A 17650-nucleotide genomic window follows, 5' to 3' on the forward strand; every position below is an offset into this window, starting at 1 on the left:
TATGTCCTTAGAAGTAACTTTGGTTATGTCCAGTGGCACAATTCTATGCATTCTTGCACTTACCTGTGCAGTTCTGTTTCATTCAGATCCTTATTTCATAGGTTGCCTTCCAAAGTTTATCCACTTTAGGGTTCCAGATTTTTTCCTTCCTCATAGGATTAGAAAGAAACCTAGGCCTCCTCCTCTAGAGCTTACAATATAGAAACTAATTCTAAAATGAGCTCTTGGTTTATGCGTCACTCATTTGTAAACCAGGTTTTGCTGAAGATGTCATTTCTGAGGATGTCCATTGCTGCAGAGCTTTGTGGCTGTTGAGCAGATAAGAGCAGTCCAGCCCTTGTATGACGTAGTTCATGGCTACAAACAACAAGTGGTTACCTGATTCTGCCTCAGTTACAGGCACAAGCACATCCGAGCAATGTACTCCAATAGGCTTGACATTAAGTATTCTTATAGAAAGGGGATTTTTTAAATTTTTTTTTCGTGGTGCAGGCTTCATATTCATGCGTCAGTTTTCTGTATCGAGTTTTCATTTTACCTGACAGACAGTCTCTGGAGTTGCCAATAGGGTTTGCAAATACAAGACCTCATTCAGCATTGAAAACTATAACAAAATAGCTAATGTATCCTTTGTATCTGGTTCAAAGAGCTGATAGCTGTACAAATACTCATTGTTTTTTCCCATCTTGTATGCAATATTGCATTTTTAATTCCAGGTTTTAGCAACCAAAGCTTTACTGTGATACTGCAAATGGCTATATTTCCCAACCACACAGGTTTTTTGCTAAACGTTTTTTCACTTGGTATCCACTGTTTTTTTGGCTGTGTGTTCATTTTCTCAGTGGGAGAGTTGGGAACTCTCACAGTTTGGTAAATTATGAAAGTGAGAAGACTGTCATCTCTTCATGGATGTGATGAGCCAGGTTTATGTGATCACATTAGAATGTGTTAATTTACTGAGCCTCATCAGGAACTTATTGCAAAGATGATTCCTTAATTGCCTATATGGATACCTTTAGTCCTTTGCAACTTTGAAATTAAACATAGTGGCTCCTTCCCCCCACACCATGTTTCTGTGTTCCTGACCCCTTGCAGTGTTACTGATGTTTCTGCAGGTGAGTGGTGGGTTGGTTCAAGGTTCTAAAAAGCAAAAATTGAGCCCAACAAAGAGAGTTAGCAGTTTTTTCTCAGATCAGCACAGCAAAACAACTCAACTGCCCACACACGCAAGGGCCAGCGCCAATACAGCAGCGAAACAGATACATGGCAAGATGGAGGGTGGGATTGCAGCCACACTAATTTGTATCAGTTTAAGCTACCATAAACCAGACTTTAATAAACAATGTTACAACTGTGTATTCTGTGCTGACCTCCAGATTTTGCCCACCCACAAACAATGATGTAGTGCAGATTTAACAATGATCAGGGATTCCTTTGGAGGTCATACAATAATTCCTGATGTAATAAGCTATGACTTTGCCAAAACCTGGAGCGTTGTGTCAAGAGAGCCCCTGACCAGAAGAGACTAGTTTTGTTGAAAGTGAAAGGCATTTTAAAAGTGATTTTAGATCAAAGCAAAAGCTGTCAAAAGAGGTTTTTCCAACTGAAATAAATCTGAAGCATACTTTGCTGCTCACTGCAATGGCATCCTTTTCTCCCCTAACCTATGCAGTGGTTTTGCAATATTGAAAACCTGTAAGTAACCTGCCCATAACAGAGACAGAATCTTACAAAATTTTGAGTATTTGTGAGTATCCAGCAAGCAGGCCAGTGCAATATAGCCTTTAACTCTCTTTAATGATGGTTGAAATTCTTTCTTCACAAATTCTCTGCCAAAATAAATTATCTTTTTCTTAAGCAAAAGCCTGTTTCTGTGGGTTTGGTTTCACACTGTTATCCCTAAGCTGATTACAGACTATTTGTAAATTTAACAGTTCTTGTTCAAAGGTTTTAGCATGCACCAGGATCTCCTTTAAATACAGGAAATGTGCAGAAGGATGCTGTAAAGTACTGCCTCCATTAGCCTTGCAAACATGGCAGATGCATTGCATAAACCAAAAGCCATCACTTCAGTTGCCACAGGCTTTATCCTGCTGTGAAAATACTTTTAATCCTGTCCTTTTAATCCATTTTTATTTGCCAACATCCACTCACTGTCGAAAACTAGACTGAACCTGGTATATTTTCCAGAGTACTATCCATTTCTGCCGAAGGATCTATTAAACTAGAGTAGCTGTTTTTAGTTTATCCTAGTCCACATAGAATCTGTTTCTGCCTTTCCCCTCACTCCCCCATTTTTTTGCTATTTTGCTTCCCTGACTGCCTCGGCCTTCTTTCTTCCTCATCCTGTAATGATTCTTCCTTTTTTTTAACAGTCTCAGACACATAGCTGCCTTCAAAACAATTCTTCCTTTCCTGCATTTACATTCTTCACACAGGGCAACCTTTTACACACATAGTTCAGAAATCTGGTCTGTTTGTTGTAAAACCCTCTACGCAATCATAATTAAATAAAGTATTTCATTTTTCCTTCAGTTACGTAGAAGGGAAGGGTATCTGTTTCACCCACTGTTTTGCCATCTGCATGAAAATTTCTCACAACTCACAATGTAAGAGGTAGGGTTCCTATAACTCTCAGTAATGTGTTTTGGGGCAAAATAGAGAACAGAGGCAGACAGTGTCCTGTGTTAATTTTCCTGTGTCCATTTTCTCATCACTCTGGAGTGTTCTCTGGTCTCCGTAAGAATATTTTAGGGAAGCCAAGACCCATCCTGCACTTCATGATGAGCCTTCCACATTTGTGTGTCTGAAAATAGCTAGGTAGATTTTTTTCACTTAAACATAAAACTACAGACTACTTCTTCCATCTGTTTCTGCGGGCCTTCCTGAGACCTTTCTTTAAGCTTCACATCCAAACTTCAGGCTGCTCCCGAAAGTTTGGAGTAAACTGGTTTCAGCAAATCCTCGCTTTCAGGAGATTAAAATTAAAATTTAATAATAATTTGCTATTTCTGATCTGGAAGAGGCATCTTGACGTCATATAGATTATTTTGGATTTGTGGCTGTTACAGATTTGACTGTGTCATATCACCAGAATCCATCAGCTGTGCACAGGTAAATTCCTCCAAATTGCCATATAAAGTTCATCAGTAGACCCTCTCACACGTGGGCTGAGTAGTATTCATCATTGTTATATATGAAAAAGGAAGTAGATTTTTCTTAGCTTCTAAAAGTAATTAAGACAATTAGAAAAGACATTTTGACTCTTTAAAAAAGCCATCTTTTGTACTTCTGTGTCTCCTCCCTCAGCCGCAAGGATTATTTGCTGACCTTGAGGGGCTACTGATAAAATTACCCCATAAGAAAATCCTCAGAAAAGGGTTGATACCAATGCATATGTAGAGAGTAACAGCCACGACTTGCTTGACCAGCTATGTAGACATCATAAGATTGTTTACTAGTCCCCAAACAGAAGCTGAAAAGTAGCAAAAGCGCAATTTTTAATGTGTGCTTCTGTGGATGACAGAGAAGAGAGAAACCTATCTTCTGGCAAAAGTGCCAGGCCAGAGGTTTGTACCAAAGTGGGGATCTGTTTGTTACCACCCCCACTTTAGAAAAAGGCAGTTGTTTTGCAAATAAATACGCTATTCAGCAGAACGCCAGCTCTTCCACCAGTTACTTTCCTGAACAGGAGACTTTCCTATGAGATGCTGGATGTCTGCTGCTGTTTCCCAGAGGAGATTAGTGCCAGAGGGCGTTGGTCTGTTTTCTGAAACGGTTTGACAGAGTTCTCCCTATGTGTTACAAGAGCTTTTGGTAAAATTAGATTCTGCCCTGTCCATAACAATAAAGGCCAGACCCACATGCAGCTTACATAGTTCATATACTTCCTGGAGCAAAACCACAGCAACGTTCAACTGCCTGTTTTCTTTTTTTATTTTCACAATGGCTCCTGCTTCGAAAGCAGGTATCTGACCGTTGGGTCCCGCTGCCATTGGGAGCCTGTGGGTGACCGAGTACGCAGCCCGGTTCAGGCAGAATATATTCATCAGTTAAGCAGTGTAGTGCAGACAGGGTCGGCATCATTCTATGCCAGTGGTCAGGCTCCAATTTTTGTAGTTAATTGTTTAAACAACAACAACAAATCATGTTGCTCTGATGATTTGTGTGCATCCCTCTATTAGACCTGATTTGTATAGTGAGGACAAGCTACTGAAAGAGAAGAGAAGGGGCTAAGTTATCCCCTGTGACTTTGCTGAATTTGTCCTTGTGCATGGAAAGAGAGTGAAATATTTGTCTGCAGGGGGGAGCAGAGTGGTAACTGTCAGGAGCAGCTGGAACATATATACTGTGTCATGTCTTTTGGTGGTACTGGGCTTTTCTGCTTGCTGTGGGAATGCTGCAGAGGCATGTTAGCATTTTGCTGAGTAAGTGTGGTGTGAGCTCCGTATATAAACAGGGATCAGTCACTAGATGAGAGAAAAGGGCTGTTCTCCCAGGGCTATGGCTGTCTCTTGCATGCACCTCAACCTTCACAGTCCCTGTGGGGTTTTGTAAATTAAATGTGGGACTAGATTCTGGGAAAAGTATATGCTTGTGGGAATGTCAGTCTAGATAACTCTGGTGTCTCTTCCTGCTTTGATACCTATAAATTTGCGAACGAAATAAATCCTCCTGATTCTTCCCATCCTCTCCATCCTGATTATTCTTCTGTCCACAGAGAAGCAAGGACTTTCACTGCTCTCAATATTAATAATAACACTACCAGTTGCTCTGCAACATGAAAATGGGCAAGCTTAAATAGCACACTTACTTCTTTAAATCCATTGCCTGTCGGGTCATGAAGGAATTTCCTATCAAATGTAATTAGTCAATTTGTTCTCTTCTGTTTTATTAGTAGTCAAGTGTTGTTTTTCTCTGAAACATCAGTAGCCTAAGTTAGGAAAGGAGAGGATTAGACCAGTACTTTCACGACGAGCAGAGAATTCCTCTTAGGTGACTGATGTGAATTGCACACATATTCAGGGTCAAACTGATGATGCTTACTCTGGTCTTTGCTAGTGGCACGTACGATGTTAGTCTGGTGAGGACCGTACTGGGTTTGCGTGGCAAGGTTTTGGTAGCAGGGTGGCTACAGGGGTGGCGTCTGTGAGAAGCTGCCAGAAGCTTCCCCCTGTCCGATGGAGCTCCAAGACGGACCCGCCGCTGGCCAAGGCTGAGCCAATCGGCAACGGTGGTAGCGCCTCTGGGATAACAGATTTAAGAAGGGGAAAAAAACTGCACAACACCAGCAGCAGTCAGAAGAGAGGAGTGAGAAGATGTGAGAGGAACAACTCTGCAGACACCAAGGTCAGTGAAGAAGGAGGGGGAGGAGGTGCTCCAGGCGCCGGAGCAGAGATTCCCCTGCAGCCCGTGGGGAAGACCATGGTGAGGCAGGCTGTCCCCCTGCAGCCCATGGAGGTCCGTGGTGGAGCAGATCTCCACCTGCAGCCTGTGGAGGACCCCACGCTGGAGCAGGTGGATGAGCCTGAAGGAGGCTGTGACCCCGTGGGAAGCCCGCGCTGGAGCAGGCTCCTGGCAGGAGCTGTGGCCCCGTGGAGAGAGGAGCCCAGGCTGGAGCAGGTTTGCTGGCAGGGCTTGTGACCCCGCGGGGACCATGCTGGAGCAGTCTGTTCCTGAAGGACTGCACCCCGTGGAAGGGACCCACGCTGGGGCAGTTTGTGAAGAACTGCAGCCCGTGGGAAGGACTCATGTTGGAGAAGTTCATGGAGGACTGTCTCCCGTGGGAGGGACCCCACGCTGGAGCAGGGGAAGAGTGTGAGGAGTCCTCCCCTGAGGAGGAAGGAGCAGCAGAGACAGCGTGTGATGAACTGACCGCATCCCCCTTTCCCCGTCCCCCTGTGCCGCTCAGGGGGGAGGAGGTAGAGAAATTGGGAGTGAAGTTGAGCCCGGGAAGAAGGGAGGGGTGGGGGTAAGGTGTTTTAAGCTTTGGTTTTATTTCTCATTATCCTACTCTGATTTGATTGGTAATAAATTAAATTAATTTCCCAAGTCGAGTCTGTTTTGCCGTGATGGTAATTGGTGAGTGATCTCTCCTGTCCTTATCTCAACCCAGGAGCCTTTCATTATATTTTCTCTTCCCTGTCCAGCTGAGGAGGGGAGTGATAGAGTGGCTTTGGTGGGCACCTGGCATCCAGCCTGGGTCAACCCACCACAAGGACAAACACTCCAGCATGATCCAAATAAAGACAGATTCTTGAAATTTGATTGAGACATATCAGAACATGGGTGACCTGTACAATTTGTGTAGAATAGAGAATGATTTTACCTTCTGGGTTTCAATTTTATGTTTTACATTTTATTTATTTTTACTTTCTCTGTAATCATGTCTACAGTTCATATCCATGAAGGCTTCTCAGCTTATGATTTTATTCTAGGAAGCGTCACAGCAAGAAAAAAATTCTCTCTTGTCAGGCTTTGAAGATTTGCTAAGACTGGCTCCGATCTCACACAGAAAGAAAGAGAATTTTATCCTAACTGCAAGTCATTTTGGTTTGGGTTTTTTTCACTGGTCAGTCATTTTTGAGAACATTCCTGTAGCTCTGCCTACAGCAGATTTGGAGAGGCAGGTACCACTGGCTGAAGTTATTGTTACCAAGCAAAACCTGATCTCTTTCAAGGTAACCATGTGATATGTATAAAATAAAACCTTAAAAAGCGAGACAAATAAAGTTAAGCAAACATAGGTAATTCTACACTTTCAAACCTTTCAGCATTGCAATAATATTAAGAAAATATTTTTTATTTTTAAACTTTTTAAATTGGGTTTTACCAGTGATTTCAGCACATATTTTCAAAACATACTTGAAGTCCGAAACTAAATGCTAATGGATAAATGCAAAAGCTGGAACTAAAATAGAACACCCCAAGGGTTTCGCAGAAATGTTCAGCCAAAATCAATTTTTCTTTGCTCTTCTTTCTCTTCACTTTCCATTCTGTTTCCAACCTCAGCTCACTCTCTACATATGTCTTCAACTGTAAGATTTTTAAAACAAAGACCCTGTCATTCACCATCATGATGAAGGATTTAAGTAAAGGATTTCATAATTTAAAAGTGGTTGAAAAATTTGTGCATGGAGCAGGACAAAAGTGAAATCCCACTTCTTCCATCAGGGCTAGATACCATTTATTTTTAAGTCTGCTATTGTCAAACACATATGTGAGTGACACATTATCAGCACAATGAAAATCATTAGGGTAAGAAAATAACTTTATTTGCTTTTTTAATGTTTGGAGCACAAATACCAAGAAGGCACAGCAGCTTTCATAACAAACATGTTAACCCCCACATGCTCTGCTTAATTATGATTTCTGGCTTCCTGTATTTCCCCTCAGGCTACTGGCACCATAAGTAAACTGGCAGAGATTTTATTTATTCTGAATATGCTGAGCTGCAACGTGCAAGTAGTTCGGCAGGTGCTTCACAAGCAGCTGAGCCATTCCAGCAGTGAGGACAGGAGCCATCTGACAGAGGAGCGACACATCTAGCAGGGAACAGAATCGCTGTACCCCTCCCTGTCACCATGGCTACCACTCAGCAGGCGTTTTTTGGGCAGAAGTGCCAATTTAAGCAACTGCTGATTTCTTATTACTGCCCTGCATCACCCCCTCCGTTGGTCAGTTACGAGTGTGTGGTAGGCCACAGCATTTGTGAGATCAGGAAACTGATCCAGCTGGAAAATAACCTCTTTTTGTTGACTCTTTTTTTTCCAAACAGTCAGTTTTCTGATTCCATTCGTCATGTAGCCACACGAATATACTGTGCCTGTGTAATGGAGGAGATGGCAGAAGGGCAGGGACAAGTGGCTTAAGAGATGGGGACTACTGGTGATTTAAGCAGCATTATCACTGAGCGCAAGCAAAGGCAGAGCCAGAGCTCTCCTTAAGGCTGTGGTTTGGTATTCAGTATTTAGATCCGTTCGGCAGTCCAGGTTCCTTGCCACCCTGTCCTGCCCCCTCCCCGTCTCCTCTGCTGCCTTGTTGCAAGCGCTTATGCAGCTGCACAAGGAACCTGACAGGGGAACCCATCTGTCTGAAGAATGATCCAGTAAAAAATGGGTATTTTTATGACACTTCAGGGATAACACATGAAGTATATCACAATTCATTTTATTTTGGCAGACTAATGTTTTAAAGCCTTCAGGTTTAAGGCTATCATATCTGTCAGAGTGACACAGTCAAGTCACATGTGGAAGGAAAGTGTGACTTTCCTTCCCTAAATAAGTTCCATGGCTGGATGCGTCCCTCCAAGGAGAAGCGTTACAAAGCCTTGTTCACAAACCTGCTATTAAACATGTGAAGTTGTTAAAACATAAAGGATATAAGGAGCTGAGTGAAGGTGGTAGTAGAATGTCAGGTTGGGAATTAAATAATATTGCAAGGCTGCATGAAAGTCACTTACTCTGAAACAAAAACCTATCTAGAGAAGTCAGAGCACATTTGAAATAAAGTGTTTATAGTTTATCCATGACAGTTTTCATTTATGGTAAGATTCTTTTAAGACCGGTGATAATGTAAAGCACTAGCAACAGGGATGCTATGAGTTTATACAGATTTATTTATACGGTTATGTAAATGTACATAGGGCACATATTTATATATTATACGCTATTTATAGTACATATTATATTAAATGCAATAAATACATATCGCCACAACATTTTTGCTTAAAATCTTGGAAAAAACCAAGCACGGTTTCCAGTTTGTCAGATTCCAGCAGTGACACTGCAAGCCGTTGCCAGCCTGCCCTGCCGAAGAGCTCCAGCACAGCTCTGAAAAATTCTGTGAAAACATTAAACTCTCACCCAGGCCTGATACCACTGGCCACACCTTGCAGAGTCAGGCTCCACCGCGAGTGCTGTGCCTAGGCAGAGGCATATGAGACTCCTCAGAAATTACAGACTTGTAAAACCCAGTGAAGAATCACTGCGTCCACTTTAAATCTAAGTCAAAGTTATAAGCAACTTCTTAAAAATGAACACAAGCTGCCCTGTCCTTGAAAAGCCAGGAGTTTCCCATCCTGGAGAGAGACACTAACTCCAAGGATATCAGCAATGTGATGCACTCTGTGGTCGTATTTTTTAGTTGTGACAGTGGAATGGCAACCTGTCTCCCTGAAGTCACTTCTGAAAAAGTCTGTTTCTAAGAAATCTGCGATGACGTGACCAGAAAAATCAAGTTTATTCGTAGTAAATTCATACAGGGGACCAAATGCTGCTGAAAAACCTTCAGATCCACGAAGTGAAGAAGTTTGGAAGTCGTGGACCAGGCAGACGGTGGAAGCTGAAGCGGACATTTCAGTGCGGACAGAGCACAGCAGCGGTGCGGGCTGGCACCGCAACCGCTCCGCCGGCGCCGCCTGCGCCTCCCTCGCCAGGCCAAAGCCCTTCTCCTGCCGCCGAGGCCGACCCCGCCTGGGGCACCACGCCGAAACAGTACTTCATGGGGGCCGCCGCAGTCACCGCTCCTCCCGGAGCTCCCAAAGCTCAGCCGCGGTGCTCGCTCACCCTGCTCCCCCGGGGCACGGGAGCTGGCAGCATCCCCGGGGCGCGGAGCGGGGCTCTCTCCCCGGGGCGCGGAGCCGGGCTCTCTCCCCGGGGTGATGCGGCGGCCGGCGGGGCCGGGCGCGGGAGCCGCCCGCTGGCGGTGGCGGTGGCGGCGGCGGCGGTGGCGGTGGCGGTGGGTGTCGCAGCCGCCGGCTGCGTGGCGGCGAGCCCCGGCCGCCCATCACGTGCTCGGTGTGTTGCATTGTGTTTGCGGCGGAGGGAGGGCTGGCCGTGTCAGTGATCAATGTCATGACTTCCTCCTCGGGCTGGAGCAGTATCAGAGCACAGCTGAAGGAAGCTGATTACTGCTGGTTTCAAATTGGCTGGGAACAATACACACGCACACGCACACGCACACACACGCACACGCAGCCCGCACCCTGGCTCCCGCGTCGCCGCTCCGCGCCGGGGGGAAGATGAGCTCAGGGGACGTCGTTTGCACTGGATGGCTCATTAAATCACCCCCCGAGAAGAAACTCAAGAGATACGTAAGTGCAGAGGCTCTGCTGATATTTTTTCTCGCTAAACGGATTTCGGCATGTGCTCGGTGTCTTACTCTTCCTTTGAAACGTCTCGCCTGTTTCGGCTTCGCCTTGGACCAAAACAAAAAGATTTACAAGTCCGTGCGCTTATGGGGTATTTTAGTTTTCACCGATATTCTTGTGCCCTTTGGAATTAACCTTTCCCGGCTCGTAAGATTATAATACTTCAGTTGTTATGCAACATATCTTAGGTTAAAAACCACATTTCGGTTTCAGTTAATGTTGCCGTAACTAACAGAATTGTTGTAACAGAATTTCAGATGTCGGTTTTCCAGGGGAGGGCAAGAACCTCTTGAAAGAAACTAATACTTTAAATTCTGAGTCTCTGCTTTGTTAAGATGCTCTGTAATTTCTATGACACTTGCTAAAGGCAACATCTGCAATAGTTTTATTTACCAATTTCATGTGCCAGATGCAGTTGCTAGCAGAAAGCTTTACTTTTTGTCTGTGATAAAGAGGTGCTAGAAGATGCCGTGCTGTAAAGTTCCTGGTAGCTGAAAGGTGAAGGGGGCTGGTGAGAAGAAGCGAGCACTGCATGCATGGAGAGCTGCAACTGCATTATGTGTAAAGGGGGCCCCTTGTTTCGTTCTGTATCTGCCTGCCTGTTTTTTCTGAGAAAAAGGGTGTGTGTTGCAAACATAGGAAACTGTATCATTGTAGGGCTGCGAGGACGGCACCCGGGCAGAAATAAATGACCCTTTAAAAATTGCTTGGGACAGCATTAAAAATGTAAGCCCATCGTGGGCCATTTTGCATACTCATTTGTGATGGTTCTTCATCAGGCATGTTGTTACTGTTGTTACACTTTTGGAATCGGTGCTACTCGTTTGAGTCATGCACTTCTAACCTAACTTACCCCAGAGCACTGCACTGTACTAGAAGGATGCCACCATATGTGTCTATCACACTCCCGAGCCATATACATAGCTTACATCATTTGTCGTATTCACTTCTGTTTATCAGCATTTTTTCTGGACTGCTGATGTTAGCTTTTTCTAGTAATATGAGGAATAACTGTCTCGTGAAGAATGTTGTAGATATCATTTGGTAGTGTATTTTTTCTTTGCACTAAAAACTAGGAGAAAGGATAATTTACTGATGTTAGAATTTACTTTTAACTTATTCTAAGCCAGAGTTTCTTCTTTTAGATCGTAGTGTTGCATTGAAATGGCTGAATATTTGATTTGTTCAGTTAGCATCTTCCAGTTCTAAAATAACCACTATGATGTGTCTCAAGGGAGCTGCAAATAAAATATGGATATCTAATTTTTGTTATATTTTGTAACAAGTGTACTAATAGCACTGTATAGCAGGCACTAGACAATGTAAGAGCCACTGATTCACCCAGCTGGTATCATTAGTAACTCTGTCAGCGAAGCTATTTTTGATGACTCAATATTCATAAAAGGGCAAAGTAGAGAAAACAGAATGTGATAAAGCTGGGATTTGAAAGCCCCCATTATACAGTCAATATAATAGTCACAACAGGGGCTCTGATCAGCTCACAAGACTAGTTGCAGTCTGCTCTGCTCAGATTTTGCACTACAAAACCTAGGGAAATTGGGTCTGTGTTACTCTTCAAACATCAACAACTAGATTAGCCAGATCTCTGCAGATTAGGCTTTGTTTTCTGGTTAGGAGGATAAACTACTCCTTTGTCCATAATAAAGCAGAAAGAAATCTGCTGCAAGTACAGCAAAGATTAATGTCCTTTCTCATACGACTGGTTACACAGTGGATGCTACAAACCAAATGGAAATTGTTTCTTACCCGCTGTAAACTATTTTTTTCCCACTTTTTATATAGTTTCACCAGCACGGTAGCTTGTGCATCTTGCACTGGGGTGGTAGATAGCTCAGGCTGAACCACAGTGACTGCTTAAAAACAACACAAGCTTTAAAACAATGACTGTTTAAACTGGCTTCAGTAGGTGTCAAGTGTCAACCGCTTACAGGAGAATGGTGTTGGCTCTGGTTCTGAACTGACAATATACATAAATCCCCAAGCTTTACACCACCCTTTGTGTTCAGCTGGCAAAACCCGTGGTCTGAGCTGAAGCTTCCAGGGAGCTTCAAACGCGGGCTTAGTCTGCTGCTCATTGGGACCTCTCTTGCACTGGAGTGACTCAGTTGCTCTCATGGGGTTGTCTCCCAGTTTACATTTTCCTGAGTTCAGCATCCAGCCTTTGTCAGGTCCGGCCTGAGGGTCTCTTGTTTTACACACAGATAAATTCTTAATCCTCAATCTATTACAATCACTAAGAAAATCCAATTAATTTCAGTGGAATCTGTAGTTAAGAGACCAAAGTGATGAATTCAGGTTGTGAGACTGGGAACTGCAGATAGTCCCACTGAAGCCACTGAGAATATATACAGTGTTTGTAAAATTAAGCAAATAATACATCTTTGCAAGATTGGAGCCTAAAGACCGAAAGCCTGAAGACCAAAGTATACCTTCATTTATGCTTGTTTTCTAATGAAAGCAGTTAGGTTTTCTACACATAAACAAGTCAGAATTTGGCTCTAGGTAAGCAGAACATTATTTTCAAAACTTTAAAAAGCGAAAAGCAGGTGTTAAGAGTCTATATTTTTCCTGTAATGTCTTACAAAGCTGATGCTCTTAGTAGCACTATTCTTAGAAGTGTCTTATCATTCCCTAACAAAGGCTGCTCTCTTACATGTGCAGGAAACGAACATGAGATTAATTACCCAAGTGTAACTTTCTGTAAAAACAGAGAGCTTAATGCTAAATGCAGAGGATTCATTAGAAAGCACAGGGAACTTCACTTCAGCAGGCAAATACTCTAATAGTGGTTTAATAGCATGTACAAGGCTTTTCCCTCTGTCTCATACTTGAACCGTGAATCCACCATGTCAGCCTATCTAAAGAGGCAGTTGTGCAAGGAGTCTCCCGGGAGAGCATTTGGTGTGTTGCAGTTCTTTGTCCCCTAAGTGTGACCTGAAAGCTGTGCTGCTCTCATTTCCCCACTTGGTTCCAGCTTTTCTCACCGGTCGGGGCTGTGTGGGCCTGAGGGGAGCCAGGGAACCCCCAAAGCTCTGGGGGAGCTGGGTATGGGGTGGGGGCAAGAGAGGAAGAAGCTGCTACCAAAAACTAGGAAGTGGTAGTGGTGGAGGTGAAGTCCATCATGCTCTAGACCAAAAATGCTAAGTTTCAGGCACAGCTTGACACTCAGCCCCATGGGAGGAAAACCTGGCCCCACTGGAGACTTTTTGTATTGATATTAGTGGATCATGAGTACCAGCCTCTGTAGGAAATTAGATGTCATGGGAGAATCTGCTTCAGGTTTGATGGGTTTCGCAGTACCTTATATTAGTGCTGAATACATCCAACCAGGGATTTAGATTAGGCATTCAGAGCCGCAACGGAAAAAAGTGTTTATGTTTGTTAAAAAAAATTTAAAAATTCAGAAGGCTCAGGGTGGTGTTGTGCACGTGTCCCAATTCTGTAATGTCAGCCTTGAACAGCCGGCTTTTTGATACTTTTCATATGGAAATATATCTGCTCACTGATTGGTAATATTTGTTTTCTGTTCATTGGAGAGGGGGAAGAATGGTTTCATGGCCTAGGAAACAAAGGAGTTACTACAGCCAGTGCAAAAAAAGTCACTATAAGGAGAAAAAAGACATGGAACAAGGCACGGAGGATGTCTAATGAAATAAGAGACTGGTGCCATTGAGAAGACACATTGTTCATGTGCTGATAAGCAGAAGGAGATGGGATTTTTAACAGGCAGCTAAATTCAACCTATCCTCAAATCGCTGTCCTGTATCCACATCTGTGAGGAGCAGCAGCGGTACAGAGCAAGCCTGCCCGCCGGCTCCGGTGAATGCCACGCCAGTGTTTACTTACTGTTAGTGTTAAGTTACGTGGTTTGCAATAGTAAAGGGCTATATACAGATGCTTGCTTGTTGTGAGTCAGTGCAGCTCCATTTAAGTCAATGCTGCACAGCTGTACCCCAGCTGAAGAGCTATTTTTAATCTTCCGTACTATACAAATTGATGAGGGAAGACCACTTGCTCAAAAAAAGGCAAGTTTCCCACTTTACTTGAGTGACTGGTTTCTTCAAACATTATTGAAAATCAAAATTCCTTGTCAGCATCTCTAGAACAAAAGTCCAAAATGGACCCCGTGTTAGAAAATTTAGCCTTGCACTTCTTACCACACTTCTTCTTGGAGTGTCTCGTCTGGGAAGACAAACAGAGGTGTAAATTAATGTACCAGATGCAAGAAGCTAGTAAAGCAGTGTCCGTTCCTGCTGTCTCTGAGCGAGGGGCCGCAAGTGCCGTCAGAAGGGCACAGCAGGGCAAGTAGCTGCAGACGGACGGCTCTGACTGTTGGGGGGATCTGCCAGAACTCGACCACAGCACAGTATTGCTAGGGTTTTACAAGATAAGGGAATCTAGACGACTTCTCCATTTTTAGCTGAAGTTCTGGTATTTATCAGGAGAACAAACGGGAAGTTACTGGCCACTAAGAAGAAAAAGTAAAGTAGAATTATGGAAGAGTTTGCTCAAGTAATAGGAACAAGAGTCCCACAGCACTGCTGAGGGTGGGTGGGATGCAGAGCGTCTGCTCCCCGATCTAGCATTGGGCTGGTGTCAGCAGAGGACACTGCCACCCTCGCCTAAAAGAAATCCCCAAGTGCTGTGTGAGGTCAAGTACTTCTTCTGCTGGTTTGGGATTTGGGGGAAGTTTCTGAAAAATAACTATCAAAGAGAAATCTGAACTTAATTTTTGTCCATAAGCCTTTTTATTTCCAAATGCTTCCTACAAAGCCTCACCTCTCGAGCTCTGTCCCCTCTGAATAGAGAGTTACGGCCACCTTTCATACCCTGCTGGAATCAACATCCCAAACTGTCATTGAAATAACTGAGTTTGTTTAACCGGTTTGTGCAGGTTTTGTAACTCTAGTTTATAGGCTGGGTGGGAATAGGAGTCCCGTGTGATGGAGAAAGCTGACAAAGCCTTTTAGCTGGTTCTAGTTGTAAGTTTTGTACCTATGTTTTTTCCTACTGTTACTTCATTTTAAAATCCAGCGTATATTCTATCTGGTTTGCATATTAAGGAAGAACTCAATTCTGAGAAAATGAAGACTTTCGTGCAGAAGCTCCTATGCCGCACACTACCTGTTCCCTTCTCTGTGAAATCCTGAACAAATTGATCTCACTGGTAAAATAACAGCAGAAAATTTATTTTAGGGAGGAGTTTCCATCATTGGAGTTAAACATTTGTAATTAGCTAAGTGCAAATCAGACCATTTTCCACCACTTGACCTTGTTTTGGTAGGTTAAGTGCGATGTTTATTCTAGACCATTTTCTTCCATTTTAACCATATTTTGGTAGTTTAAATGCAATGTTTAATGAGCTGATAGGCTGACTTCTAAGAAAAAAATAATTTCTAAAAAACACTGCTGTTCTTGGCAACCCGTGTATCAGAACGTTAAGCAGAATAATTTCCCTTGGACTATTTATTTGGGTGGAGACATAATAGCCCTGAAGCCCCAGTTTAATCTTTGAGCACATGTTTTCAGTGCACAGGAATGTCCAGCTATTGGTTTCTATTCAAAACAGAAACCCGCAAGTTATCAGGTCTTTGCATTCAAAAATAGAGACTTAAAAAAAACATGCTAGTTTGAAATAGAGAAGGAAATGTTAAGTTGAGTGGTAATTAAACTAGTGATGCAATCAAACATGGTTTAGAGGAAAAAGCATTACAAGTAGTACTTTGGTGAACTCTTTGTTGTAGCATGAAAACTATAATATGGATAAACACATCACTTCTACCAATAATGCATTAAAATGCCATGAATGTGTATTATGCCAATTTGATAGGTTTTTAGGGAAAAGGACAAGTTTACTCCTATAATGTTACTCAGTAGAGAAACAGTCATTTTATTTGCTTTCTTGTCCTTTTCATTTGAGTTGGAAATGAATTAGTAATGTGATAAGACAAGGAAAAATTGCCATCTTTGAAATGAAATTTGCATGTCAAAACATTACATCCAGCCAGATAAAATAGATTTTCCTCTTTCTCATTTACTTGTGGAATAAAATGCAATACTTCAACTTTTTATTTTTTCTGCTTTACAGTAATATCCTTGACTTGTTTCAGTTTGTGTTGCATCAGGAAAAAAACCCAAACAACAAACATATAGCCATGCAAAACTCAGTTTTAAAATCCGTTGCAACTTGGTATTTGTTAAAAAGAAACCAAAACTGATGTCTAGTCTTCATGGCAGAAAAATACTCCCTTTCTGAGGCTCATTTGTAGCTTTGTAATTGTTAGAATGAGACAACTCTTCTTAGAGATTCTGTTATTCCCTTCCCTTCTGATGCCAGAAACCCCACCTGCCCCTGCAGTCAAAACTGCTTTGTAGCTTTCTACAAAAGCCTTGAACAGCGCATTTCAGTTATTCAATATCCTTTCCCATAGAGCATTTTACATAAAGGCAGTAAAATGTCATTATTAGTATGAATTTAAAATTACTTACATGAAGGTGTTAATTTAAATGGAACTTAGATTGTCATCTGAAAGTTTTTGACTCATTTTTGACAATGCTTTTTAAAAGACAATAGTTTCCGTGAGCCCTGTCAGTGACAAATATTATTCATCCTGTGACTCCCAAGTCTCGGGGGCTGTGGGTTATGTATTCATATTTCTGTTGGACAGAATAATGGCCATAATGGGACCCTTTCTAAATTTGCAACTGTTGTAATCTCAGCAGACTGCATAGTTTGTGAACAATCTGTTTTTACATACCAGACTTGCAAACTGTTTGTAGAAGTTCAAGGATTTTACAGTTGTGAAGCCATTTTTTCAAGCTGACATGAACTGGTCGTGCCAAGGAGAAGCCAATAGTTCGGAACAAGCATGAACTATGTTTTACTTGCAGACTTTACAAACTGAGCAGTAAAGCCACTAAGTTTACAGAAGTATTGAGTTTATAAACGCTGGGAAAGCTCAACGTGTATGCCTGCTGTAAAGCTGCACTTCCAAGATCTGTTGCCGATTCCACAGAAAAGCCACCGGCATTCAGAGGTGACTGTGTGCTGATCAAATTGCTGTGAGATGAGAAAAAGCATCTGAAGAGATGCCAGCTGAGTTTACAGTAGCAATGAAGAAACAGTTTCATGAGAAGTCATACACTGCTTCATGAAGTGCTCACTGCTATTCCAGCTACTACATCTGTATTGTTTACTAATATTTATAGTGGAAGCTTTGCAAGCTTAAGAAGTTTTATTTTTAATAAGTTCAACAATTTGAACCCATCCTAAGAAAATGATTGAGTTCTCACTGAGGCCTTAGGTTTAAAAATAAGAAGCACTTAAGAAGCTCAGGGAGTTGCTTTTTTGAGATACTTATGCGCTTTGCTCCCACTGAAATAGGATTTGCAAAATGTTTTCACTGGGTACTCCTCTGACTCCAGGGCTGTTTTTACAGGTCTTCACTGGCTAACTTTCCCTGTAAAACAGTGGCATTT

The 17650-nt window shown here is 42.7% G+C and overlaps 1 protein-coding gene across 2 annotated transcripts in view; it reads left to right on the plus strand.

The window, feature by feature from the left end:
* The first annotated feature begins 9968 nt into the window (after nucleotides 1-9968).
* The window catches only part of GAB3 (GRB2 associated binding protein 3), a 64823-nt gene continuing 57141 nt past the window's right edge, over nucleotides 9969-17650 (plus strand). For both annotated transcript variants that reach the window (XM_050901848.1, XM_050901847.1), the window contains exon 1: nucleotides 9969-10093. In XM_050901848.1, coding sequence (XP_050757805.1) covers nucleotides 10022-10093 — 72 coding nt within the window. In that variant the 5' untranslated portion in view covers nucleotides 9969-10021. The remainder of the gene's footprint in view (nucleotides 10094-17650) is intronic.

Source organism: Gymnogyps californianus, chromosome 9 (genome assembly GCF_018139145.2).
Source record: "Gymnogyps californianus isolate 813 chromosome 9, ASM1813914v2, whole genome shotgun sequence".
Taxonomy (NCBI): Eukaryota; Metazoa; Chordata; class Aves; order Accipitriformes; family Cathartidae; genus Gymnogyps; species Gymnogyps californianus.